Here is a 27,638-nt window from a genome sequence, read left to right as displayed (position 1 = left end):
ATAAAGGAGGAAGATCACATGATTATATCAAGAGTTATTGAAAAGGCATTTGATAAAAGTCAGCAGCCACTTCTGGTAATAACAACTGATGTTTATTAAGTGCTTACTATGTGCCAAACATTTGTTCCAAGTGCTTTGCATGCATTGCCTTATTTAATTCTCCTAGCAACAACTGTATTGCTACAATTATTATTATCCCTATTTTACAAAAGAGAAAACTGAAATTCAGAGAGGTCAAATAATGTCATACATACAGGAAATGATGGAGCCAGGACTCGAACCAGGCTAGTGTGGCTCGAGAGCCCCCAATCTTATCAACTGTACTACACTGCCACTAATAAAATCTCTAATTAGCACCAAAAGGAAATCACTGTACTTAAATATGATCAACATTATTCATTAAAGGCTAACAGTAAACTTTATGGTAAAAGGAGAAATTTCCATTAAAATTCAGGAACAAATTTAGTATCTGGATCTTTGTGTGAGTGCGTCAATATATAGCACCATTCTTCCCCTCCTGATTCTGAAGAACTTAGAAGAAGAATAAAACATAACCAGACAGAGAGAAAAAATATCAGTTGCGTTACTGTTAAAGGCTAGAATAGAGTACCTGGCTTGTATCCGTGGGGAAAAGGTCTTTATGAAACTAAATTCCAGAGTTAGGCAGACTTGGCTGACCGTCATGAATGCACTGAGCCGGGGCAGGTGGGACTAGCCAAGCATGCCTGCTTTATTTTCCTCAAGTTTATCAATGAGGACAGAGAGCCCAGGAATATCATGCTTGTTTGAGTTCCCTTTACATGATTCTTCTTATTTAAAAATGTTTCATTTCATTCAATCACAACTTACAAAATCCCATGAACAGAACACTACCAGGGACAAGTCTTTGAGGCAGAAAATGTCCTCTTCTCTCACTTCGTGAGAACTTAGGGGCATTGGAATAAAGGAAAAGGTAAGGGATCGTATGAATGATTATTGCATACTGAATGATTTACCTGCAATATCTAACTGAATTCTTAATTGAAAACACACCAATTAAAAAATGAAATATCTGTAACTCAGAAAAGTTAAATAATTTGCCCAAGTTTATCCAGCTTGAAAGTGACCAAGTGGCTATTTGCCCAGGAAAAAGTCAAAAAAGACAACAAAACATCATGTGAACTTTTGAAGTTGTTTTTACAGTATCATTCAAATAATTAGATAATAAAAAAAATTTTAAGCCAATGGGTCAGTTTTTTCACAAAGAGTAGATTATGAAGATTGGAGAGGATTTCCCCAAGTAGCCAAGGTTTTCAAGTTAGTTAAGGGGAGACTTTATTATGAAGCATATAAATGTCAGTTTCTAGTAATAGAACAAAATATTCACAAATGTGGAGATATGAATGAAGCATCTGAACAAAACGATGACTAACTCTTGCCAATGGGTCCAATTATGCAACAAGCAGACACTCCTTCTCACTTCTTTCTAATCTCTATGACACCACCAACTCTTTCTGCAGCAGGTCAGCTGGTTGATGCAGAAGCACCTGCACACCAGAGAGCATGCCCACTGTTCACAGGGTGAGCATAGAAATGTGCTTAGGTTAGCACCACAAGAAGGTAAATGTCCCTTGGCTTCCTAAAGATATGTGGTGTGAGTTGAAGTCATTCCATTATTTTCCTGCCCCAAATCTTTCTTAAAGCTTCCTTCACATCCTTGTTTCTCAAAGAGTAGACGAGGGGGTTCAGCACTGGGATCACCACCGTGTAGATCACTGCAACCATACGGTCTTGGGCCAGGGCGTAGCTGGACCTGGGACGCAGGTACATAAAAAGTGTTGTGCCATAGAAGAGGCACACAGCAGTGAGGTGGGAAGCACAGGTGGAAAAGGCCTTGAGCCTGCCCTGGGCTGAGTTCATTCTCAGGATGGTGATGAGAATTAAGAGGTAGGAGACCAAGATGCTGAGGGTGCAGCTCAAAAGGTTGAAGCCAGCAAAAATGAAGAGTAGGATCTCACACAGCGAGGTGTCCACGCAAGACAGAGACAGGATGGGTGGTCCATCACAGAAGAAGTGGATGACCACGTGAGCACCACAGAATTTCAGACTGAAGATACAGCTTGTGTGGATAAGAGAATTGAGGAATCCTGCACTGTAGGAGCCCACAATCAGAGAGGTACAGACCCCAGGAGACATGGTGATGGGGTAGAGCAGGGGGTTACAAATAGCAGCATAGCGGTCATAGGCCATGGCAGCAAGGAGATAGCCCTCACTGGTGGCGAAACCTGCATAGAAGAACAACTGAGCCATGCAACCAAGATAGGAGATTACTTTCCTATGAGCCAAGAAGTGCACCAGTGTCTGAGGGACAACCGTGGAGGAGTAGCAGAAATCCAAGAAGGAGAGGCTCTTCAGGAGGGAGTACATGGGAGTGTGCAGGGCAGCACTCACGTGGATCAGAAAGAACATGATCAGATTCCCCAACACAGTGATGGTGTACAGGCCCAGGAACACGACAAAGAGCAGTATCTGGAGCTGGAGGTCACTGGTGAAGCCCAAGAGCTCAAACTCAATCCCTTGGCTCAGGTTTGCTCCTTCCATATTTCTCCAGGGCTCTGCGGTGTGGAAAAAGGAGACCACAGTAGATGAAGTGGAACACCTGGGGGCTCTCCCTGGGTTTAGTTCTGCTGAGGACCGCCTTCTGAAGATCGGTCTTACTGAGGAAGTCTGGTTTTGTAGATGGAACTCTATGATGGAGAAGGTCTTGCCTACTTGGTTGGTTGGTTAGTTAGGAAGCATTACTTGAGCAGCAATGGAAAATATAAAAGAAATATACACAATTTGGTCACTCAGGGATTCTAAATAATGAAACAGTTCCTTATAAAATATGTATTGACAGTTTTCTATATGCTTAGCTCTGTGTTCCCCCTGTGAGAAATTCAAGAGTGTCTGACCTCAGGAAGCTTATATTCTAAAGATGGTATATTTCATGTTGAAACACACAGGCTCTGGTGTCAGGCTGCCAAGATCCCAAGACAGGACCTTGCCACTAACTGGTTGGGAATGTTACTTGACTTTTCTGAGTTTCAGTTTCCTCATCTGTAAAATAGAGATAATAGCATTACTCTCAAAAGATTGTTGTAAAAATTCAATGAGTTAATCCATGTAAAGCACTTGAACAAAACCTGGCACATTGAGAAATTTCAAAGAATGTTAGCTTTGATTATTCTCATTAGGGAGGTAGACTAAATATGATCAATAACATGAAACAACAAAATTTGGCAAGCAACCTACCGTCAAACAATATAGACAGACACACATGTACTAAGCAAGAGTGACTAAATGGGCCTTCAGAGAATCCTGAATGTTCCAGAGGAGTTGAAGTTGTTTCATTGGCTCAGCAATAAAGTTGCCTCTGTGAAATTGGCACAAGCCCAGCACTGCTGTAGTTTCTAAGTGTAATGAGGGCTGGGGAGGTGGAGATATGGGGATGGAGTAGGGCTACAAAGAGCAAACTGACCTTGCACTCAGGAGCATCAGCCAAGGGGAAAGGGCCACCCTCTCTTCAGGAAAGCACCGGTCATTTCCATTGAGTAGAATCACTCTGGACCCAAAGGCTACTAGGGCCAGAGGGGAAGGAACAGATCCGCCCCAAGACTGGGACTTTGTAAAAACGCCTTTTCTATTCAGAGTATGAACAAGGTTGTGACTGCATCATCTAAACACCACACTCTCCTCTGCTTCATTGGCTGCTCTGCCATCCAAGTTCCTTAATTACTCCTTGGTTCTGGAGTTGATTAAATACACTGTGCTCTTTGGTGAGGACCCTCAGTTATGAAGACTTTGAAGTTAGCAGGTGTGATTGGGGTAGAATGGAAAAGGGCAAAAGTGAGCCGCCTCTTCCTGTCCTGAGACTGAATGAATAACACAGCTGTGAAAAGTGTTGGGAGGATTCCAGAGAAGAAAAAGGTGTATTGAACAAAGATGTTAGTTTGTCCCACTGGCAGAGCTTCCAGAACCAGCAAACTGCCAGGGCAGGGGAAGACTCTAGACATATGGATAACTAAATTTAGCTGTCAAGTAGGTAATGAAAGCACTGTGGCTTTTGCTAGAACACTGAAGGGTGACAAGAAAAACAACATTGTAATGCCCAAAGAGGTGATATGCCCTAATAAAATAGAGGCCCTCAAAATATGAGTGCAAATTTGAACACAGGACATTGGTAACTTCTGTAGAGCACACGGAGCATAACTCTGTGATTTGATTTCCATGAGATGTAACATTCAGCCATTCTTAATCCAAAGGCTGCTCATTTATAATAAACCCCATTATTGCAGAAATGTGGGCAGTTCTAGATTTGGGTTGCAAATATCACTGGCCCCAATGGTGTCAAAAGCCAACTTAGCTTCAAGGCAAATTACAAGCACTTCAAAGAAATGACTGTAAAAATCCTAGTATAAGGTAACTTACTGGAACTTCAAGGAGGTTGAGAAATTGTTAAGAGTGGAGTAGAACTTCTTGAGACTCAATTTCACGTCATTTCCTCAATAGACTGTTCCAGTGTGGGTAACAGGTCTGCAAGTGTCTCTCTGATGAAAAGATGGACAAAAGCAGAGAAAAGAAGGAATGTGACCAATGCTCAAGATAATGTACGATGAGGTATGGAAGTGGGATGGGATAAGATAGGGTGGTGGGTAATACAGTGCACAGTTGATCTGAGCCGCCAGACTTATTACTTGCTTTACATCCAATCTTTCCCTTCTCCTCCCCTTTCCTCTCATCTATCTTCTCCAATCTGCGCTAAATTCAAAATTATTCAGAATATAGACAGTAAAACAAAAAATTGTAAAGAAATTGATATCTCTGACAGTTTTTCAAAGGATGCTGAAATAACTACTATTTCTGTTGGCTGCGGTTTGTACCTGTGAGTGAAAACTTGGAAGAAAATGTAAGGGTGTTCTTATGTTGAAATTGATTGGGGAGTGGAGTGTCTAGGTATGAGAACAGATGCCTGGGGACTGTAGATGACGGAGAAGTAGGCAAGGGGCTTTATTTATACCTGCCTCTTCACCTCCTCCCTGGAATACAGACTGGGTCACATACGGAGAGTACACAGCCAGAGGAAGCAGCCAGTGTCTCTCTGAGCAACAGTGATCCCAAACAGTGGTTCTTAAACATCTGGTGCCCCATCCAAGTTTCACTGGAGAAGCTTGTTATATGTGCAAATTCCAGATCCCAACCTCAGAAAATTTATTCCAATAGGTCTAGAACTGGGCCCAAATTTATGGCAATTCTGAAGCAGGTGATCTCTGAACCACATTTTGAGAAACACTCAATCTTGGGGTACTTTCAGGAGCACACAGATCTTCCTGAGCCAAAGATCAATATCCTCTTCTAACTTGCTAGAATTCTGCATGTCGTGAAAAATCAGCCTTTGGGTGGGATGGTTGTCCTGGACATTCTCTTTCTTCCAGAATATGTATCAATAGTTAACAATTTCCAGAAATCTGAGTATTACCCGATGGTAATCAAATACCAGATAATTTCCTCCTTCAAAGTTGCTTGAGATGTTCTTAAGCAAACCATTTCATTCCAGCACAGCACATTACTTGATGGCAGAGCTGTTGCTCTGGGGGTCCATAGACTGAGTCTGGGGATCAGAGCCTGCTACTGACTTTAACCTCTCACGTGGTGAGGGGAGTGAGGCAGCCTCACTCACTGAGACGTCCTCACAACTAATCTGTACTGGCAGGAGACACCCCAGAGTCATCTTTTCCCCTGGGCAGCCCATCAGCTCACAGCTGGGAAGGATGATGTGTTTGCTCATCAATGGAGGCAGGTGAGGAGGTAAGAATAATTGGCCCCATGTAGACCCATTAATGTGTTTGAAAAGTTATTACCATCTCCAAGAGTGAATCAGGTAATTGGGAAACTTGGCGTGAAGGGAATGGGTCACACCAGATCCCTGCCAATATGCTGATCATTAGTCACAAAGGAATGTTCCACCTTAACTCCAAACTTAACTCTTAGGTGATTATCATCTGTATTTCCTCTACTCAGGAAAACCAAGTTTTTATAGTTTTTTTCTTCTTTGCCAGTTACCCAATGCACACTATGATCTAGATTACAGCTGAGGACCTCACAGCCCATCAAGATCATAATAGAATTAGAGGTATGTGATTTCATTTCCAAATACCCGGGGGTGGGGGGGGTCAAAAAAATGTATACAAGTGGCCACTTTGGTCAATGTTGCTCAAGCGGTAAGTAGTTCACCGTAATCAGAAGAGTCTGGATGCTGATGGTAACCACTTTGAGCACCTCTTGTAATTGCAGAAGTCAAACGTAACTTGGATTCATCTTTTGTTGTTGGTACATATTGAATATTACAATTTTAATAGTTTTTTTTCCTTTCCAAGATGTGTATACATTTTTGGGGCACCCTCTGTATTTGGAGATTTTCTAAAGATCTTTCTGTTATTGATTTCTAATTTAATAGCATGTGGTCAGAGAACATACTTTGTATGACTTGAATGCTATTCAAGTCGAAGTTATTAGACTTGTTTTATGGCCCAGTATATTGTCTATCTTAGTGAATATTCCATGTCCACTTGAAAAGAATGTATATTCTGCTGTTATCACATGGCGTGGTCTATAATTGTCAATTAGGTCAAGTTGCTTGATAGTGTTGTTCACGTCTACTATATCCTTTCTAATGTTCTCTCCACTTGTTCTATCAAGCATTGAAAGGGGAGTATATTAAAATCTCTAGTTGTAATTGTGAATTTGTTTGTTTCTCCTTGCAGTTCTTCAGTTTTTGCTCCATGTATTTTGAAGTTCTGCTATTAGGTACATAAACATTTAAGATTGTTATGTCCTGTTAAACAGAAAAATTCTAACTTCCATGGTTGAAAGTCTTTTTAAAAGAAAGGGTTTATTAAACCATTGCTAGCGGAAAAAAAAAAAAAAAAAGGGCATGTCTGGGCATGGAATCTAAACCACCAGCAGCATGGCTAGGTAGAAAAGATAACGTCATCCCAGAGTTTTGCAAGTATTTTTATACATCAAGTAGGGGGGAGAAAGCGGTAAGCAGTTGTGAAAAGATTTACATTAGCTATAGACAAAGTGTTACCAGCGTTAGGGTTGTTGGGTTCCCCAAGACAGAAAACAAGAGGAAACCCCAGACAAATTTTATGAAGTTTATATTTAAGCACAAAGTCGGTATCACAGAGGAAAGAAAGGTCCTCTGAACTGGCTCCGGGACTGGCTCTGCTTGGCTGCTTTTACAAGCTAGGGACAAAGTGAGCTGTGCCAAAGGGCAGGCTTTTTGAACACAGTAAGCTTTTTGAAAGCGGCAGCCTTTCTTTACTCGTTACATCATCTGGTCACTATGTTCGCTCCTGTGTGGTGGGGGCAAGATGGCGGACTGCTCATTATCGCCACCCCAGGAAGGTCGCATAGCGGTCAAAAGTTGATCACCTGTGCATGCGGAACAGTGGTTTCCACATCTGCAAGGAAGTAGGCAGTTAGAAGGGAGATAATAATAAGCTACTTTTGCACTTTTGTGCAGGGAGTGATGGGGCGGTCGCATTTTTGTGATCAGCTTATCTGGCATTCCTCCTGGCCATCTGGCTGGCGTTCCTTCAGGCCCAAGTCCCTATGCTGCTTCAAAAGGGGATGGGAGAAGGTGAAACTGGGCTAGTTCTGGGATGGGTGCACCGGAGAACCTAAAGCTCAAGCATAAATAATAAGCAGAGGCTCCTGGGGTTCTGTGGCGCTATTCTCTCTGTTGGAGAATCATGGAAATAGCCACCTGGAAGTTAATCCTGAATTCCAACAGACATACAGGATGTGAGCAGTCTTTTGTCAGAGCTGGTCCACAGCTATTAACAGGCTGGCTAACTGTTCTGTCTTTCAGTCTCTGGCTGCTGTAATTTTAATTTTATTAGAATCAGAATATTTTTTCTTATCAGTCCTCTTGATAAATTTACCCACTTATCATTATAAAATGATTGCTGATGTTTTTTGCTCTGAAATACATTTTGTCTGATGTGAATGCCATTACAGCTTTATTTTTATTACTTTTAGCATTGTGTCTCTTTTCCCATCTCTTTATTGTTAACCTTTCATTTTCAACTTTTCTTTGCCATTCTGTTTGCAGAATGTTTCCCAAGCAGGCCTGAAATCTGGGTCTTCTAGCATAATGACATGCCTGGAAAATTGATTTCAGATGTATCTTGTCACACAGTAAACATTCCAGAATGTTTTGGGGCTTTATCAGAAGAACTGGCATGGATTAGGCAGAAATCAAGCAAAACTCATGAATGGCAACTTTGAGAAGGATGAGATAGGATACTTACCCCAGTCAGAAGGTATAATAACAGGCAGCTGAATGCCTTTGTGGAGACTTGAAAGGCAAGTATAATTGTTACATTGATAACATGCTGCTGTGTCTTCTCTATGAAGGAACTATCTTTATTCAGTTAATTCCTCATATCCTTTATTTCTTGTACTAGAATTTGTGTCCTTTATTTCTGTCTGTTAGCTTGTTTCACATTAAAGTCACTTTGGGAACCAACACTCAAAGTTTGGCTTTTGTAAACAGCATATATCTGGAATTTTCTCTTTTAATCAATCAAAGGATCTCTGTTTTTATATAGGTAAGATTTTGGTTGTGTTTTTTTTTTCTCTTTTTCCTTTTTCTTCTTCTTCTTCTTGTCCTCCTCCTCCTCCCCTTCCTTCCTCATCTTCTTCTTTTTGTAATTTTGGGGCTTTCTGATGTATTAAATTTATTTTTACATCTCACTTTGATTTTTCCATTTATCATACTTTTTATAATTTGTTTCCTTCCCCCACTCTCTGATGCTATTGCTGTTTCTTTTTGCATTAAGTTTTCTTAGCTTTTCAATGAACATTTTTTTCCTTTTACTGATTCCTCTCTATTAGTAACTATCTTTCATATTTAACAATCATATTTGATTTAACAAAGTCTATAAAATATGATTAAATCCATGAGTTCATAATGAGATTTAAATAAATTAATTGCATTAATTATCTATTGCGACTATGGTTGCTAAAAACAATTATACTTTTCCTCCCACCTTCTAAGTTCTTCTAGTTGGGCTAATAATCAAATTAACAGAGAGAGATTAACAGAAGGAAATCTAATTTTTAATGCAGGTGCATAGGGAATTCAGATGAGCATGAAAATTCCTAAGACAGTGAGGCAACATTGGGTATATATGACATTTTGGACAAAGGAGAAAAGGGGGTGAAACAGGGTATTGGATTTCTGAAGTGAGAATGGGCCATTTACAGGTAGTTGAGGAAGAACAGAACACACAGGGCAGGGAAATTCTTGCTAGGCAACTCAGAAACAATGGGACATGGGGTATCTAGCTAACAGGCTCCTGCCTAAAGCCCTCTTATTTACCATACTTAATTCAAATTAAGCTATTCAGGCTAAGAACATCCTAAGATTTCCCTCCGGAAGGAAGTTTTTCTGTCTGAATTTCTTGGGCAGGAAAGGAAAGGTCAAAGATTCTTTCTGAGTCTTTTGTTTCTTAATAAATAGCTTAAAATCAATACCCCAAAAAGGCAGCCTCAGGGTGGCAAAACTTTGGTTCCCTTCACCACACAACAAATTATCCCCAAATTTAGCAATTTAAACCAATAAAGTTTATTATCTTATACTTTGTGAAAGTGACATACTGTAATTTCTGCAATAACCTATTGGTTACACAGGTCAGTCCCTCACTGTGGGAGTGGACTACACAAGGGCATTAATACCAGGAGGTGAGAATCTTTGGGGCTATCATAGTCTGCACCCTGGCACTCACTGATTTACATCCACCTTATATGCAAAATATACTCATCCCCTCCCAAGATCCCCCCAAAGTCACATCCCATTGCAACATCCACTCAAGGGCCATAATTACATCATCTAAAGCAGGTACAGGTACAGGTATTGATGAAGCTCATCAGGTATGCTTGCTTACATAGAGTTTCTAGAGTACAGTTTCTCTCAGCCATAAAACTGGTGAGCTAAACACACAAGTTACATCTAGCTTCTATATGCACACATATAATGCCGGGATAGGTATAAGATAAACACTATGGGGAAAAATGAGAGGAAGGGGAAAGCAGGCACACAAGAGTCACTGAGTTGTAGAAATTTTGAAATCTAGTAGGATACTTGTTGCCAATTCTTTGATTAGGATTCAAGTCCTGGGAATAATTCTCTGTGGCTCTTGGCTCTACCTCTGAGATCATGGTTTTGCCCACTGAACTTATCCTTCATTTTATATGAAAGCTAGCCTGTGTTTGTAGCTGAGTAGTCGTTTCAGCTTGCTTCCTGTCTGAAGAAGTTTAGGGGTCGACACACTTCCTTTCATTTTCTGCTGTCTTACAGTTCAAGCTTGTGGTGGTTCTGCCATTTTCATGATCTTCTATGAATCTTATTAGGATTTTCCCACTAGACAAAAATCATTTTAAGACCTCTCTTTGAGACAACTCTGTACTTTAAGCCTCTGCTGAGACTGCTAAGGGATTATACTCTTAAGCTTCCTAGAATCCTACTGTTTGACTGAACTATTCCTTTTTTTATTATTATTGGGGTATAACGGGGAACAGTGTGTCTTTCCAGGACCCATCAGTTCCAAGTCATTGTTTTCAGTCCAGTTGTGGAGGGCGCAGTTCACTGGCCCATGTGGGAATCGAACTTGTGATGTTTGATGAGCACAGTGCTCTAACCAACTGAGCCAACAGGCTGGCCCCACTGAACTATTCTTTGAGGCACCATCTTGGATATTTCTAAGGTCTTAACAAAAGTTGTTACCCTCAGTTTCATCTTTAGACAATGTTTTCCTGAGAATTCCCTAAATTTGATCTTTCCCACTTGCCATTTGTTAGCATTAGCTTTATTTGCTATTTGAAAAGGCTGGGAACTTTCTTTCTTTCTTCCTTTCTTTCTTTCTTTCTTTCTTTCTTTCTTTCTTTCTTTCTTTCTTTCTTTCTTTCTTTCTTTCTTTCTTTCTTTCTCTCTCTCTCTCTCTCTCTCTCTCTCTCTCTCTCTCTCTCTCTCTCTCTTTCTTTCTTTCTTTCTTTCAATTGCAGTTGACATTCAATATTATCTTATATTAATTTCAGGTGTACAGCACAGTGGCTAGACAGCTACACAATTTATAAAGTGATCCCCTCAATTAGTCCGTAACCACCTGGCACTATACATAGTTATTACAATATTATTGACTATACTCCCTATGCTGTATTTTACATCCCCGTGATTATTTTGTAACTACCAATTTGTAGTTCTTAATCCCTTCACATGTTTCACCCAGATCCCCAGCCCCCATCCCATCTGGCAACTATCAGTTTGTTCTCTGTATTTATGAGTCTGTTTCTGTTTTGTTTGTTCTTTTGTTCTTTATATTCCACATATAAGTGAGATATATAGTATTTGTCTTTCTCTGACTTATTTTACTTAGCATAATACCCTCTAGGTCCATCCATGTTGTTGCAAATGGCAAGATTTCATTCTTTTTTATGTCTGAGTAATATTCCATTTAAATGTGTACCACTTCTTCTTTATCCAATTGTTTATTGATGGGCACTTAGGTTGCTTCCATATCTTGGCTATTGTGAATAGCACTGCAATAAACATAGGAGTGCATATATCTTTTCGAATTAGTGTTTTGGATTTCTTTGAATAAATATCCCGAAGTGGAATTGCTGGGCAATGAGGTAGTTCTATTTTTAGTTTTTTGAGGAAACTACATACTGTTTTCCATAGTGGTTGCACCAATTTGCAATCCCACCAACAATGCACGAGGGTTTTCTTTTTCCTGCATCCTCACCAATACTTGTTGTTTGTTGATTTATTGATGATAGCATTCTGCTAGGTATGAGCTGATATCTCTTTGTGGTTTTAATTTGCATTTCTCTGATGATTAGGGACTTTGAGCATCTTTTCATATGTCTATTGGCCATCTGTATGTCCTCTTTGGAGAAATGTCTATTCAGGTCCTCTGCCCATTTTTTTTTTTTTTTTTTTTTAAGATTTTATTGGGGAAGGAGAATAGGACTTTATTGGGGAAGAGTGTGTACTTCCAGGACTTTTTATATTTTTTTCCAAATCAAGTTGTTGTCCTTTTAATCTCTCTGCCCATTTTTCAATTGGATTGTTTGGTTTTCTTTGGTGTTGAATTGTATGAGTTATTTATAAATTTTGGATATTAACCCCTTAACAGATGTATCATTGGTGAATATCTTCTCCCATTCAGCAGGCTGTCCTTGTTTTGTGGATGGTTTCCTTTGCTGTGCAAAAAACTTTTTAGTTTGATGCAGACCCATTTGTTTATTTTTTCTTTTATTTCCCAGGTCTGAGGAAATATATCAGTAAAGCTATTATTATTACTAATTATTATTATTATTAATAATAATACTAAGGGTAATGTCTGAGAGTATACTACCTATGTTTTCTTCTAGGAGTTTTCTGATTTGGGGTCTTACATTTAAGTCCTTAATCCATTTTGACTTTATTCCTGTATAGGGTGTAAGGAGGTGGTCCAGGTTTGTTGGGTTTTTTTTGCATGTATCTGTCCAGTTTTTCCAACACCATTTATCGAATAGACTGTCTTTACCCCATTCTATAATCTTGCCTCCTTTGTTATACATTAATTGATTGTATAGGTGTGGGTTTATTTCTGGGCTCTCTATTCTGTTCCATTAATCTGTGTGACTGTTTTTATGCCAGTATCATTGTGTTTTGATTATTATAGACTGTAGTATAGTTTGACATCAGGTAGCATGATAACTCTAACTTTGTTCTTTCTCAAGATTGCTGTGCCTATTCAGGGTCTTTAGTGGTTCCATGTAAATTTTAGGATTACTTATTCTAGTTCTGTGAAAAATGCCATTAGTATTTTAATAGGGATTGTACTGAATCTATAGGTTGTTTTGGGTAGTATGGACATTTTAACAATGTTAATTGTTCCAACCCATGAGCATAGTATATACTTCCATGAGGCTTGGAATTTTCTGACCTAAGAATTCTTGCTTCTTCTTGTTGAACAATCCTTCCTATAGCTTATCTCTCTCTTCTCACATTTTACTCTAAGACGCTAGGAGGAATTAGGCAGCACTTTCAACACCCTTCCTGAAAATTCCTTAAATAGATCCCCCATTAGGTACAGTTTCCATCTTCTACATTATTGCAGGCAACAGTGTTGCTAAACTTTCTGCCACTATGGAAGAAAGACTCCCTTTTCTCCAATTTCCAAAATCACTTTCCTCATGTTTCTTTAAATCAAAACTGGCAACCTTCTCAAAGGCTGTCAGAATTTTGCTAAGTCTCTTCAAGATCTTTTAGGTTTTCACTTGTTCTTTCCTCAAAGTTCTTCCAGCTTCCTCCCATTGTCAAAGCCACACCAACTTTTTAGGGTTTTGCTAAGGCAACATCTCACTTCCATGGACCAGAATCTATATTAATTATCTATTGCCATGTGACAAATTGCCCTAAAATTTAGCAGTTTAAAAGAATATGAAATATATAATATTTCCCACAATTTTGGGGGAGGCAAGAAATTTGGAAGACATTGACTATCTCATGGAATTACAATTAAGATGTCAACTGGGGCTGCTGTCAATTGAAGGCTTGGAGGATCTGCTCACAAAATAATTCACTCATATGGCTGGTATTGATGCTAACCGTTAGCTGGAGGTCACAGTTCTTCTACATATGGATCTCCCCATAGAGGGAGCATCTTCATAACATGATGATGGCCTCCTTAACAGGAAGTGAACAAAAACAGTGCAGGGAGGAAGCCACAATATATTTTAAGACCTTGGGAGTCTCAGAAAGCACATACGATTATTTTCACAATATTCTAATGGTTACCCAGGTCAACCCTATTCTGGGCTGGTGAGGGTCACTGGGGGTTGGATAACAGAGTCAGATTTGGAAGATAAAAGGGAATCAATTCAATATCTTGAAAACTGATAAATAAAGGCAAAGAATCAAACACTTATCTTGCATTTCCTGTGTAAACTGCATCTAAAATATAAGGACAAGGAAAAGTTGAAAGTAAGAGAATGAAAAATATATATACCATGCATACTTTAATTTAAAAAAAAGCTGATTTAGCTGTATTAATATTAGTTAAAGTACATTAAGTGAAAGATCATTACTAGAAGCAAGGGTCATTTCATAATGATGAAAGGGCAAATACAATAGGAGGAAGTAAAAATCCTAAAATAATATGCATTTAATAACACAACCATATAACCATATATATATATATATATATATATATATATATATATATATATATATGTATATATATATATATATATATACACACACACACACACACATATGTATATAGTAAAACATGACAGAACATAAAGGAGAAATAGATAAAATTAGAATCACAGTTGGAGATTTTAACACATCTCTCTTGGTAAATGATAGGACAATCTGACAAAAAATTTGCAAGGACATAAAGGATATGAACAAGCAACTAATCAAACTGACATATATAAAATATTGTATCCAAAGACCATAGAATACACATTCTTTTCAAGCATATATATTTGCCAAAATAAAACCTATGCCTGCCAATAAAGTGAGTTTCAACAAATTTCAAAGGATTAAAATTGTGCAGAGTATATTCTCTGAATGCTGTGGGATTGAGCTGTAAATCAACAAAAGATAACTATAAAATCCTGCTTAGAAACTAAATAAAAGACTTAAGAAATTAAGCAATAGACCTCTACGTAACCCAAGAAATCACAATAGTAATGAGAAACTACAAAGAATTTAAAGCAGCCATCATAAAAATGTTTCAATGAGCAATTATAAGTGTGTTTAAAACAGCTGAAAGAATAGAAAATCTCAGCAAAGAAGTAGAAGATATAAATAAGAACCAAATTGAAATTTTACAACTCAAAAAAACAGTAACTGAAATTTAGAACTTACTGGATGGACCAAATAGTATAATAGAGATGACAGAAGAAAGAATATGTGAATAGAATATTCTATAGAAGAACAGAAATTACCTTATTTGGACAATGAACAGGGAGAAAAGAAACTGAAAAAAATTCTCAGGTACTTGTGAGACAATAACAAAAGATCTAACATTTGTATGATCAGAGTCCCAGAAGAATAACAGAAACAGGGTGGGAATGAAAAAAAAAATTTTTTTAAATAATGGCTTAATTTCCCCTAAATTTGATGACAGGTATAAACCTACAGATTCAAGAGGCTTATCAAATACCTAGCAACATGAGTCCAGATAAATCCATACCCAGAACATTATAATCAAATTTCTGAAAACTGAAAATGAAGAAAATATTTTGAAAGCAGCAAGAGAGAAAAAATGTATTAACTACAGAGGAATAACAATTCAAATGACAGAGGACTTCTCATGAGAAATTATGGAGGCCAGAAAGAAATGGTACATTTTTCAAATGCTGAAATGTTGGTCAACTGGAATTTCAATACAGGGAAAATATTCTTCAGGAAGGAAAGTTAAATAAAGACATTTCAAATGAAGAAAAATTGAGTATTTTTGACCACTAGCTTACCCTAAAAGAATGGCTAAAGGAAGTTCTTGAAATGGAAGGAAAATAATAAAGGAAGAAATTTTGGAATGTTAGTAATGAAAAAAGGACAATGGTTAAACATAATACACTATCCTCTTCCTGAGTTGCTTAAAGATTCTGTTTGATAGTTGAAGCAAAAATAAAACTGTCTGATGGACTTCTCTATTTAAGCAGAAGAAATATTTAAAATATTTTATTATGGAGGACGGTAAAGATAATTCTCAAAATTTCACTCAAAGTGGTAAAACAAAAGCAAGAGACTGATCAGTTTTGTATGTATAATGTAATATCTAGAATAACCACTAAAAACAACTATAAAAAGAGATACACTAAAAAACATTATAGAAGAGACTATCCGAGTCTGAATACCAGGATGGCACAGTAGGTAAACGCTGTGTTTACCTTCTCACAACCACATAAAAATTACGACTAATCTACAAAACAACCATTATTGAGAATCACCTAAAATCAAGCTGAACTGAAGCCTTTCAACTAAGGACTTGCAGAAGAAGCCACCTCCAGACTGGTAGGAAGGTCAGAGACCCGGAATGGGCTGGTCCCACACCTACATGTGTCCATTATAGGTTGGGAAGGAAATTTTGGCTGTGGAGGTCCCCGCCACCTCCCAGAGGAGTGAGAGGTCCCAGCCCCATCCCTTCCCAGGGTTCCAGTGCTGGGGAGAGAAGTCCCCATAATTTCTAGTTGTGAAAAACAGCAGATTGTAACTGAATGAGATGGAGGGTGGCTGCACTCCCAGGCGCTTTTCTTAAAGGGACTGCACATGTACTTACTCACCAATAGAATAACTTGCTCTGAGCTCCAGCGCTGGGGCAGCAGTTGGAAAGGCAGCAGGAACATATGGTGGTGAACGGAATTGTCTGACTTGGGACCAGGAATGGAGAGTAAGCTTTCTCCTGGAGGGAGGCGCTGGCAGAGGCCATTCTTTATTTGTTGAGCCCTCCCCCTTCCCAGTGTGTGGACACAGGTGGCTGCCATGCCATGGCAATTTTGTCTCTGTTGTTTGTTCACCATGCCATGGCAATTTTGGGCACACCCACGCTGCCTCCAGTGGCTTTTTTGTACAAACCACCTGCCTTAGCTCAAGCTGCAGACTTTCCTAGGGTCTCCCAAATGTTCGTGGAACCCAGACAAGCAGCATTTGGCTTGAGCATGTCCTGTGCCTCGATTGGGCAGCCCTAAGCCAGCACTAGCGGCAGCCAGCCTTGATTCATGGCTTGGCCTCTCAAGGCAAATCCAAGCACAGCACAGGTGACAGCCATCTGCAGATTTCTTTGCGGCTTCTGCCAGGTGTCCCCTGGTGGGGCATGGGCTTGGCTGAAAATGACCTATGGTGGATCCCCTCCAAGGTGGTCCTGGGGTTGGTGCCACCAGTGGTCACCTTCAAAACGAGCTGGAGCATCACCCAGGGACTTCCAAGTACAACACACCCCAGAGGTGGACTGGGCAGGCACCAGAGTACTGCTGAGGCTGAACCTGCTCTGTAGGGTCAGCCCCTGCACAACAACTCATCCACTGTAGTCAAGGTCAGTCCTTATAACCAGTGAGCCCAAGTGTCAGTCCCTCACATTGATGGGCAATTATCAACCAAGGCTCAATTACAAGAGGAGGGCACACACAACCCACACAAGAGATACACCTGGAGTGTGTGTCTCAGGTGACCAGAAAAACTATGCCACTGAGCCCCACAGTATAAGGCCATTCTACTAAGACCAGAAGACATAGAAGCCCTACCTAATACACAGAAACAAACACAGGGAGGCAGCCCAAATGGGGAGACAAAAAAAAACATGTCTCAAATAAAAGAACAGAACAAAGCTCCAGGAAAAATAAAAAACTAAACAAAATGGACACAAGCAGTCTTTCAGATACAGAGTTCCAAACACTGGTTATAAAAATGCTCACTGATCTCAGGGAGACCTTAACAAAGAGACAGGAAACATAAAAGTGGAGATAGAAAACATGAAAAAGAATCAGTTAGAAATAAAGAATACAATAACAGAAATGAAGATTATATTATAGGGAATCAACAGTAGATTAGATGAAGCAGAGGACTGAACCAGTGATGCAGAAAATAAGGTAGCAGAAAACGCCTAACCAGAGCAGCAAAAAGAAAACAGAATCTAAAAAACTGAAGAAAATTTAAGGGGCCTGTGGACAATATCAAGCACACGAAAATTTGCATTATAGGGGTACCAGAAGGAGAAGAGAGAGAGCAAGGAATTGAAAACCTATTTGAGGAAACAATGACAGAAAACTTCCCTAACCTGATGAAGGAAATAGATATACAAACCCAGGAAGTGCAGAGAATCCCAAAGAAGATGAACCCAAAGAGGCCAACACCTAGACACATCATAATTAAAATGCCAAAGGTTAAAGATGAAAAGAGAATCTTAAAAGCAGCAAAAGAAAAGCAGTTAGTTACCTACAAGGGAGCCCACATAAGAATGTCAGCTGATTTCTCAACAGAAACTTTGCAGGCCAGAAGGGATTGACAGGAAATATTTAAAGTGATGAAAAGCAAGGACCTACAACTCTACCCAGCAAACCTATCATTTAGAATTGAAGGACAGATAAAGAGCTTCCCAGACAAGAAAAAGCTGAAGGAGTTCATCATCACCAAAGCAGTATTACAAGGAATCTTAGAGGGACTTCTTTAAGATGGGAGGGGCTTAGGGATGAGTAAAAAGGGGTAGAGATTAAGAAGTACAAGTTGGTTGTTTCATAGTAGTCATGGGGATGTAAGGTATAGCATAAGGAATATAGTCAATATTATAACTATGTGTGATACCAGATAGGTATTAGATCTATCAGGGTAATAGATGGGAATGGGGTTGGGGGCAAGGTGAAGGTATTAAGAAGTACAAATTGGTAGTTACAAAATAGTCTTGGGGATGTAAAGTATAGGGAATCTGATCAATAATATGGTAAAAACTATGCATAGTGCCAGGTGGTACTAGTTAGGGGGATCACTTCTTAAATTATATAAATGTTTAACCACTATGCTGTACACTTGAAACTAATACAAAATAATGCTAGATGTCAACTGTAATTGAAAATTATAAAAAGGGGGGGGAAGACCAATAATATTGTGATAGTGTGGTACAAGGTCAGATGGTTGCTGGACTTATCATGGTGATCACTTCTTTAGCATAGGGAATAAAATCAATAATGTGGTAATAACACTGTGTAGAGCTAGGTGGGTACTGCTGAATAACAATGATGTAATGATGCACACCTGAAACTAATATAATATTGTATGTTAGCTGTATTGTAATAAAAAATCTTTTTAAAAAGACCCAGCAATCCCTCTCTTGGGTATCTACCCAAAAAATCTGAAAACATTTATCCATAAAGATATATGTGCTCTGATGTTCATTGCAGCTTTGTTTACGGTGGCCAAGACATGGAAACAACCAAAGTGCCCTTCGATAGATGAATGGATAAAGAAGTTGTGGTATATATACACAATGGAATACTATTCTGTCATAAGAAGAAACGAAACAGTGCCATTTGCGACAACATGGATGGATCTTGAGATTATAATTGTAAGCGAAATAAGTCAGACAGAAAAGGGAGAGAACCATATGATTTCACTAATATGTGGTATATAAAACTGAAAACAACAAAAGAACAAGACAAACAAATGAAGAAATGAAACTCATAGACACAGACAATAGTTCAGTGGTTACCAGAGGATGAGGAGGGAGGGGGTGTGGTAGATGAGGGTAAAAGGGATCAAATATATGGTGAGAGAAAGAGAACTGACTCTGGGTGGTGAACACACAATGTGATATATAGATGATGTATTGCAGAATTGTACACCTTAAATCTATGTAACTTTGCTAACAATTGTCACCCCAATAAACTTTAATTTAAAAAATCTTTAAAAAAACACTATGGAATGAATACTATGGACAGAGTGAAAACACAACCCACAAAATGGGAGAAAATATTTCAAAATCATGTAGCTCATAAAGAACTGATATCCAGAATATATAAAGAACTCTCATAACTCAACAATACAACAAACAACCCAATTGAAAAATGGGCAAAGGACTTGAATAGACATTACTCCAAAGAAGATATACAAATGGCCAATAAGCACAGGTAGGAAAATACAAATCAAAACCACACTGAAATAGCACTTCACATTTAATAGGATGATTACTATCAAAAAAGAAGGAGGAGGAGGAGAAGAAGAAGAAATAAAGTAAGTGTTGAGGATGTGGAGAAATTTGAACCTTTGTGCACTGCTGGTGGAAATTAAAAATGGTGCAGTCACCATGGAAAATGGTACGGCAATTCCTCAAAAAATTAAACACTGGGGCAGCTGGATGGCTCAGTTGGTTAGAGTGTGAGCTCTCAACAACAAGGTTGCTGGTTCAACTTCCCGCATGGGACGGTGGGCTGCGCCCCCTGCAACTAAAGACTGAAAACTGCGACTGGACTTGGAGCTGAGCTGCACCCTCCACAACTAGATTGAAGGACAACTTGGAGCTGATGGGCCCTGGAGAGACACAACTGTTCCCCAATATTCCCCAATAAACATGAAAAAAAAATGAAACATAGAATTACCATACAATCCAGTAATTCCACTTTGAAGTATATACCCAAAAGAAATAAAAACAGAGACTTGAATAGACATACCTGTTCTGACAATTAAGTTCACGAAATTATTGCAACAATGTTGCTAACCTTTTTTGTTATCAGAGGGATTATTCATTATGAATTTGTACCAACTGGACAGTTAACCAAATTAACATGTTTCGTATCACAATCCAAGTAAATTTTTTTACATATAGAGAAGTATATTCTAAAATTTATAAGGAAATTCAAAGGAAATAACTAAAACAAATTTGAAAAGATAAAAGAATAAAGTGGAAGAAATCATTCTACCCATTAAAAGTTTTTATATAGCTACAGTTAACAACAGTATGGTATGGACACATGGATAAATACATTGCTCAATGGCACAAAATAGAGAACCCAGAAACAGACCCATACAAATATACTCAATTGATTTTTGATAGAAATACCAAAGCAATTCAGTACAGGAAGATTAGTCTTTATGGCAAACGGTGCTAGAGCCATTGAACATCCATAGATAAAAACAAAAAACAAAAAGCCCCATCAATTTAAGCCTGAAATCTTACACACACAAAAATAACTTTAAATGGATCATAGATTTAAATGTAAAACTATAAAATTTTTTAGAGAAAAGTGGAGAAAATTGTCAGGACCTAGGTCTTGGTGAGTTCTTAGAAGTAACACTAAAAGCTTAATCCATAAAAGAAAAAAATGATAATCTGGACTTCATCAAAATTAAAAACTTTTGCTCTACAAAAGGTTCTGTTAAGATGAAAAGACAAGCTACAGACTAGAGGAAAATATTTGTAAACCATCTGACAAAGGAACTGTGTCTAGAATATATATATAAAGAATTCTCAAAGTTCAACAGTTTAAAAAGAATCCAATTATAAAATGGACAAAAGGTATGAACAGACATTCACAAAAGACGATAAATGGCAGATAAGCAAATGAAAAGATGGCCAACATCACTAGCCCTTAGGGAAGTGCAAACAAGCAAACAAAAACTCAAAAACTACAAAAACAAAACAAAACAGAAAATCACTACATACCTATTAGAAAAGTGAAAATAAAAACTAGAGGCAATCCCAAACCCTGGCAAGAATGTGGAGAAACTGGATCTCTTATACATAGTTGGTGGGAATGTAAAATAATTACAGCAACTCTGGGAAACAATCTGGTAGTTCCTTATAAAACTAAACATATATTTAATATACTCACCAGTCACCACACTCATGGGCATTTATCCAGAGAAATGGAAAACTTCTGCCCACAAAAACTGATAGAGAAATAGAGCAGCTTTATTTCTAATACCCCAAACTAGAAACAACACAAACGTCTTGTCTTTCAACAGATGAATCGTTAAACTGGTACATCCGCAGCAATAAAAAGGAACATACTATTGATACATGTAACAACTTGGATGGAATTCAAGGGCATTATGCTGTGGGGCTGAGGGGGCATTCTCAAAAGGTTACATACTGTATGATGCCATTTATATAACTTCTTGAAATGGCAAAATGATACTGATTTCCAGGGGTTAGGGATGGTAGTAGGAGGATGTGGGCTGTGGTGTGACGTAGTACAAGGGTTCCTTTGTGGCAATGGAACAGTTCTGTATATTGTGGTGGTGGTTACATAAATTTTATACGTGATAAAAATGTGCAGAGCTACACACACACACACACACACACACACACACACGCAAAAATTGGTGAAATCAAAATAAGGTATGGAGTTTAATAGTAACGTACTAGTGATGGTTTCTCAGTTTTGACAAATGTACCATGATAGTGTCAAGATGTTAACATTAGGGGAAACTGGACGATGGGTATACAAGGAGCTCTCTGCACTGTCCTTGCACCTTTTCTGTAAATCTAACATTATTCCAACATTAAAAGCTTATTTTTTGAAAAAAAGCAAATAATTTGTGTGTGTGTGACACCACTACACACCTACCAGAATGCGTAAAATTAAGAGAGAAAATAGGTAGGTGTAGGGTAATACTCTATATCCCAGGAATTTAATTCTTAGTTTTTATACACAGCAGAAATAGATACGTATGTTCAAAAAAAGACATGCTCTAGAATGTTCATCGCAGGTTTATTAATGATAGTCAAAACTGAAAAGTACAAATGCCTATTCACAGAATGAATAAATTGCAGTCTATTTATACAATATAATACTATACAACAGTATGAATGAACAAACTACAACATGCAACAATAGATATGACTTGTACAATGTTGAATCAAAGAAGCCAGACACAAAAAAACTACGTAATATTCCATTTATTTGAAGTTAAAAAACAGGCCGAAACAATCTATTGTGTCAGGATAACAGATGTGGTTAGTACGGTGATATAGCGGTGGAAAGAGGGCATATACATGCATGGGGCTTCCGTAGCGCCGGTGATTTTCCAGTTCTGGATTTCTTGCTGTTTTTTGCATGTTCGTGTGTGAAAAGTAACAGCTGCACACATGATTTGTGTACTTTTCAGTATGTAAACTATACTGCAATAAAAAGTTTACCAAAAAGAAAATAAACATAAAATGAGATACCACTACACACCCATTAAAAAACCTAAAATTAAAAGGACTGAAAATAGTGCTGGCAAAGATGTGGAGTAACTTCAAATTTCATTTACAGCTAGTGAAAATACACGTTAGTACAATTGCTTTGGGGAAGTGTGTGGCAATGTCTATTAAAGCTTAATATACACATACCCTATTACCCAATAATTCCATCTGACTGTATACCTAACAGAAATTGTACGTGTGTTCTCAAAAGACATGCACAAGAATGTTCATAGTATTATTACGAACTGAAAACAATCTAAATGTCTTTCAGTGCTGCTTGGAGCCTCGTAAAATCAGTTACAGCCCAGAACCGTAGGGAAGTTCATCTTGTGGCGTCCCTCAGTCAATGGGGAGCAGGAGCAAGTAGATAATATCCCAGCCTCCTGTTCTCCCCTTCTTCAGACAATTCTGGGAAACACGATATACCCAGTGTCAACAACAAACCCTTATATTGGCTTTTCCTCCTTAACTGCCTCACTCCTCCTACTTCCTCACTCCTGTCTCCTGGAACCATCCTGCTGTATCCAAGTGTTTCAGGCACAGCCCAAACTTCAACAGTGCAACACTATCCCACCTGTATAGAGAGCAAACGCAGACAAAACCTACCTATGGTGATAGGAGTAGTGGTTACCTAGTGGGATGATTGGAGGGGGCATGAAGGTTTCTGGGGTGCCGGTCATGTTCCATATCCTGAGTAGAGTGGTGTTTAAACAGGCATGTTCACTTTGTAAATCTTCATCAGGCTGTATGCTTGAAATATATGCATTTTATAGTATATATGTATATTTGAATTTTAAAAATTAAAGAATGCAGGTGTTGAGAGGTAGGCTAGCTGCTAAGGGGAGAGTGGGCTCTGTAAGAAAAACTGGACTTAAATGTATTGAAAGACAGGTGAATTGCAATGGGCACATCCATCTTTTTCGGATAGTGCCCCTTTTTTCTCACCCTTGGCATCAGACGCAGATTATTGAGGGATTTGTTGGAGGCTGACAGTGAGAAAGAATTGTGCAATTACATTACAGTGCAAGCAGGGCCACTGACATTCACCTGTCAGAATGCACCCCCTTGAGACAGGCACAGGCATTACAACACTCCTCCAGGTGTGGTGCATGAGTTGAGCCTTGGCATGCCTGCGGCTGGTTTCCAGGACTGCCTCACCCAGGGCTAACCTTCCCCCACTTCTTCCTGTCCTTTTCTCATTCATACATATGCTTATGTTCCAGACACTATGTTGAGCACTTGGGATGAACTGGTGACCAGTAATAGATATGGTTCCTGCTCTCATTGAGTTCTACTCTAACAAGAAAAACATATTAATCAAATAATCACACAAATTGATGTGTGACTACTTAGTGCCAGAGAAGATTCCTGGTTCTATGAGAGCCTAGTAGACTGCTTAAGAGACAGGGGAGGCTTCCTGGAGGAAGTGGCACTTGAGCTCAACTCTAAGGATGAATAAAAGTTGACTAGGAAATCATATGGGCAACGGTGGAGGGGGAGAGAATGGGGAGTAAGGGGGACAAAGAGTCCAATATGGCTGTGTTCAGTTTTGTCATTATCCTAAGGGCAGAAGGGTTTTAGGCCGAGAAATGCCATGACGATATATACATACATATATATATATATATATATGTATATATGTATGTTTGAAAGGATCACTATGGCTGTTGTGTAAATTGATTGAAAAAGGATCTCCGTAGATGTGGGTACACAGGAGGCTACTGCAGTAAGCCAGGAGCGAGGTGATGGTAACTTGGACTGGAATGGTGGCAGTCAAGATGGAGAGAAACAAAACACTTGAACAGATATTTAGAATGCACATGAGCTTTAATCGTAGCTATACAGTATGGTGTTATCTTTATTTCTGATCTGAGCAAATAGTCGCGTTTATATCAGATAGATACAGGAAAATGCATTTTGTTTGTCCATCTTGTTTCACTAGCACATTTCTTCTTAGGAAAGAAGGTGTGTGGCCATGTTGCAACTGAATCGTGTGTGGGATATTCTGAGCTAAATACAACATTGCTAAAGGACAGAATTGAAAATTCCCATTAAGATGCAAAAAAAAGGCAGGCGTGTGTGTAGTATTTTGAAGCAAAATGTGCTTCCTTACACTTAGGTGGGTGCTGAAGAGGACAAGTCGTCATACATTTCAGAGTGCTGCCATGTGCCTGATCCACAGACTGAGGGGGAGATACCGGTAGTCGAGTCAAGGTTATGGAGCCAGGTTGTTGCTGGGCCTCAAAAGAATGCATCAGGGTTATATGCCCAGGTAAGAGGAAATACACTGACAGCAAACCCTCCGGCTGTCTCCAGAGGCGGTCATGTAACAGTGAAAAGGTGAGGATACTTTTCGACTTCCCGGGGAGAGCAGCTTCTTCCACGGGCTGCTTCTCCCTCTGACCAAGGCAGGGCTGGAACACCTTTAACTGGAACATCTGAGCCCAGGAAGGGGGACTTGGCGAGGACAGAGCAGGCCACAGCATTTCCAGCAGTTACGAAGTCCACTTTCTGGCAACTAAACCCCAGTGGCTCCTACACCTTGGGGAATGACCTAGCTGCTGCCACAGAAAAGCTCTTGTGGAGAGGGCACATCAAGATCTGGGGAAGGGGCAGGTTTGGCTGGATGAGAAAACTAACAAAAAGTGGTAACACAGGTTCCAAGTAGGGAAATATGGTGGGTGAGACTGGGCCGGCAGCTGGCTCCTGGCCCCATCAAGGTACAAGCCCTCTGGTTCGGAATTTCCCCCACCAGGGCCAACAGGGGATTTGAAACATCTCATACCTCTCTGGAGCAAGTATCCTTTAGGGTAGGGACAAAACCGGGGGGGGGGGGGGGGGGGGGGGGGGGGGGAAGGCATCAAACTTTACGTTCTATTAAGGAAGATTTGGATTCTGGATGGGTCCATTAACCAAGGACCAAAATAGAAATGGGTGGGAGTTTCGGGAGTCCTTGAAGAGGTAGATTTGCAGGCTCACCTTTTTTCCTACTCATCCCAAATTCATACCAGATAATTCATTACCGTGGCTTGTGCGTGTCTGCAAAGGTGACTCAATTTGTCGCTGAACCCCTTTCACAGTAATTCTTTTGGCAAAGAGCAGTCTTTTTTAGGACACCTCACATTGGCAGGTGCTTCTAAGGGGCCATGCAGGTGGCAAGATGCAGGGCCAAAGTTGTGTAATCAAAGGTACTGTCCTGACAAGAGTGATTTTTACAAGATATCTGGAAAGCTTATATATTTTGAGGTAGAAGAAATGGTTTAAAATAGGGGTTCCGGGTGCTCCAGGAGGAGGTAAGGAAAATTGGTGGGAGACAGTATTCTGTTTTTGCTACACGTCTAAAGCCCAGCCATGTTGCATGAAGCAGCAGCATTTCAGCTCTTAGCTGGGCAATTTTCAATGTGCTTTTGCAACTGTGAGGTCTAGTGAACCATTTTAGTACAGCATAGAGAGAAAAATGGTGAGACGCTTTCCTCTGTTGGTAAGAGGGAATGTGCCGGGATCCTAGTCTATACTGTGGCTTGGAAATAGTTTTTGTCATTTTCTAGGACTCAGGATGTAGGTGCAAAGACTTTCCTCTCCTAAGGTCCAAAATCCATGGATGTTACATCAGATCACAGGTTGAAATGTTGGCTCTACCATTTAATGACTATGGGGATTTCAACTCTCTGAAACTCTAAGGAATTACTACTTCCATGCGTATATAATAGGATTGTGTGAAAATCGAGACTTTATGTATGTTAAATGCCCAGCATCATCATGCTGAATGCATATAAAACCTTCTGTAAATGGTATTATTTGCCTTCGGCTTCAGGCACAACTGACAAGATAGGTTTCCAACAAAAATGTATTTTATCCTGCGAGAGGCATTGCTAAAATGATGTGACCAACACAGACTAAGCCTGCAGTTGAGGATATTCTCATACTCAGGAAATCTTCAATGTTCTAAGGGAAGTCTTCAACGTTAGGTCTAGTGCCTAGAAATGTTATTTTCAATGTACTCAGTGGATAAAATATCTCAGAAACAGTCACAGTTGCTCATTGAAGGTTGAATTAGTAATGAATGTCTGTGCTTGCTTAGACACTGCTCAGTATTCTCTCGTATACTGTCTAATAAGGTAGCCTCATGCTATTAATATTTAAGCAGGCTATTTAAATTTAAAATCCAATTCCTCACACTAGCCGCAGGATTACTATACTGGCGGATGCGTTATGAAACATTTCCATCATCTCAGAAAATTCTATTAGACACTGAAGTAGTTTTAAGAGTGGTGGGCCATGGTTTCCTGCAACCTGAGAGAACATTTCTTTCTCCCTCAACCTAGCTTTTCTCTCACCTTCCAACCCTACCCAGATGCGTCTTTTGGTGCTTTCTATGCTTTGGCCATAGATTTCAATACAGGTACTCTCTCACCCTTTCACCGGATGCTTTTCTTAAAGAAAGCATACCACTGTGCTTTCCTTTTACTGTAAGCACTCGTCTTAACCCATTCAACATATTGCATGGGCATTCTTTTACTAACTTCCGTGTTAGCCAGTCACCTGGAGTCCTTTCCTAACCCTTCCCCCCTCCCATGGAAAGTGCACTTCTGGTCTCTTGGTGCAGTGGTTCCCCATGTTGGCAGCAAATTGAAATTATAGCATCTTGAAAAATATTGATGCCTGAGTCCCAATAGCTGAGATTTAATTGGTCTGGAATGCACACTTGTGCACCAGGATTATAATGCTCCTAGTAATTTTAATGCACAACCAAGGTTGAAAACCACTCAACTACTAACCTGATGACGTACTAATAATTATTCTATTGACAATTCTTTTTTCAGGTTTGTGAAAGGTTTATAGGATTTCTTTTTACACAAGCAAATTTTTGTC

The 27,638-nt window shown here is 39.2% G+C and overlaps 1 protein-coding gene and 1 long non-coding RNA gene across 3 annotated transcripts; one reads left to right on the top strand and one right to left on the bottom strand.

Moving 5' to 3' along the window:
- OR5AU1 (olfactory receptor family 5 subfamily AU member 1) lies at positions 1 to 4,575 on the bottom strand. The gene is made up of 2 exons (XM_019713565.3): positions 4,450 to 4,575; positions 1 to 3,078 (listed from the first exon to the last, which is right to left on the bottom strand). Exon 2 carries the CDS (start codon positions 2,578 to 2,580, stop codon positions 1,645 to 1,647), a length of 936 nt encoding a protein of 311 aa, XP_019569124.3. The 5' UTR covers positions 2,581 to 3,078; positions 4,450 to 4,575; the 3' UTR covers positions 1 to 1,644.
- LOC109435599 (uncharacterized) lies at positions 4,517 to 24,974 on the top strand. Of its 2 annotated transcripts, none has more exons than XR_012494800.2 (3): positions 4,517 to 4,638; positions 6,078 to 6,151; positions 8,138 to 8,267. It is a non-coding gene; the product is annotated as an uncharacterized LOC109435599 (long non-coding RNA). The 2 variants fall into 2 exon arrangements; XR_002135992.3 differs by lacking the exon at positions 8,138 to 8,267 and adding an exon at positions 24,886 to 24,974 and having other exon boundaries at positions 4,519 to 4,638.
- The last annotated feature ends 2,664 nt before the right edge of the window (positions 24,975 to 27,638 follow it).

The sequence above is a fragment of the Rhinolophus sinicus genome, chromosome 3 (assembly GCF_057876585.1).
Source record: "Rhinolophus sinicus isolate RSI-liver-muscle chromosome 3, RSI-T2T, whole genome shotgun sequence".
Lineage (NCBI taxonomy): Eukaryota > Metazoa > Chordata > Mammalia > Chiroptera > Rhinolophidae > Rhinolophus > Rhinolophus sinicus.
The sequence above is the reverse complement of the archived record's forward strand: the minus strand, read 5'-3'. Positions and strand labels throughout refer to the sequence as shown.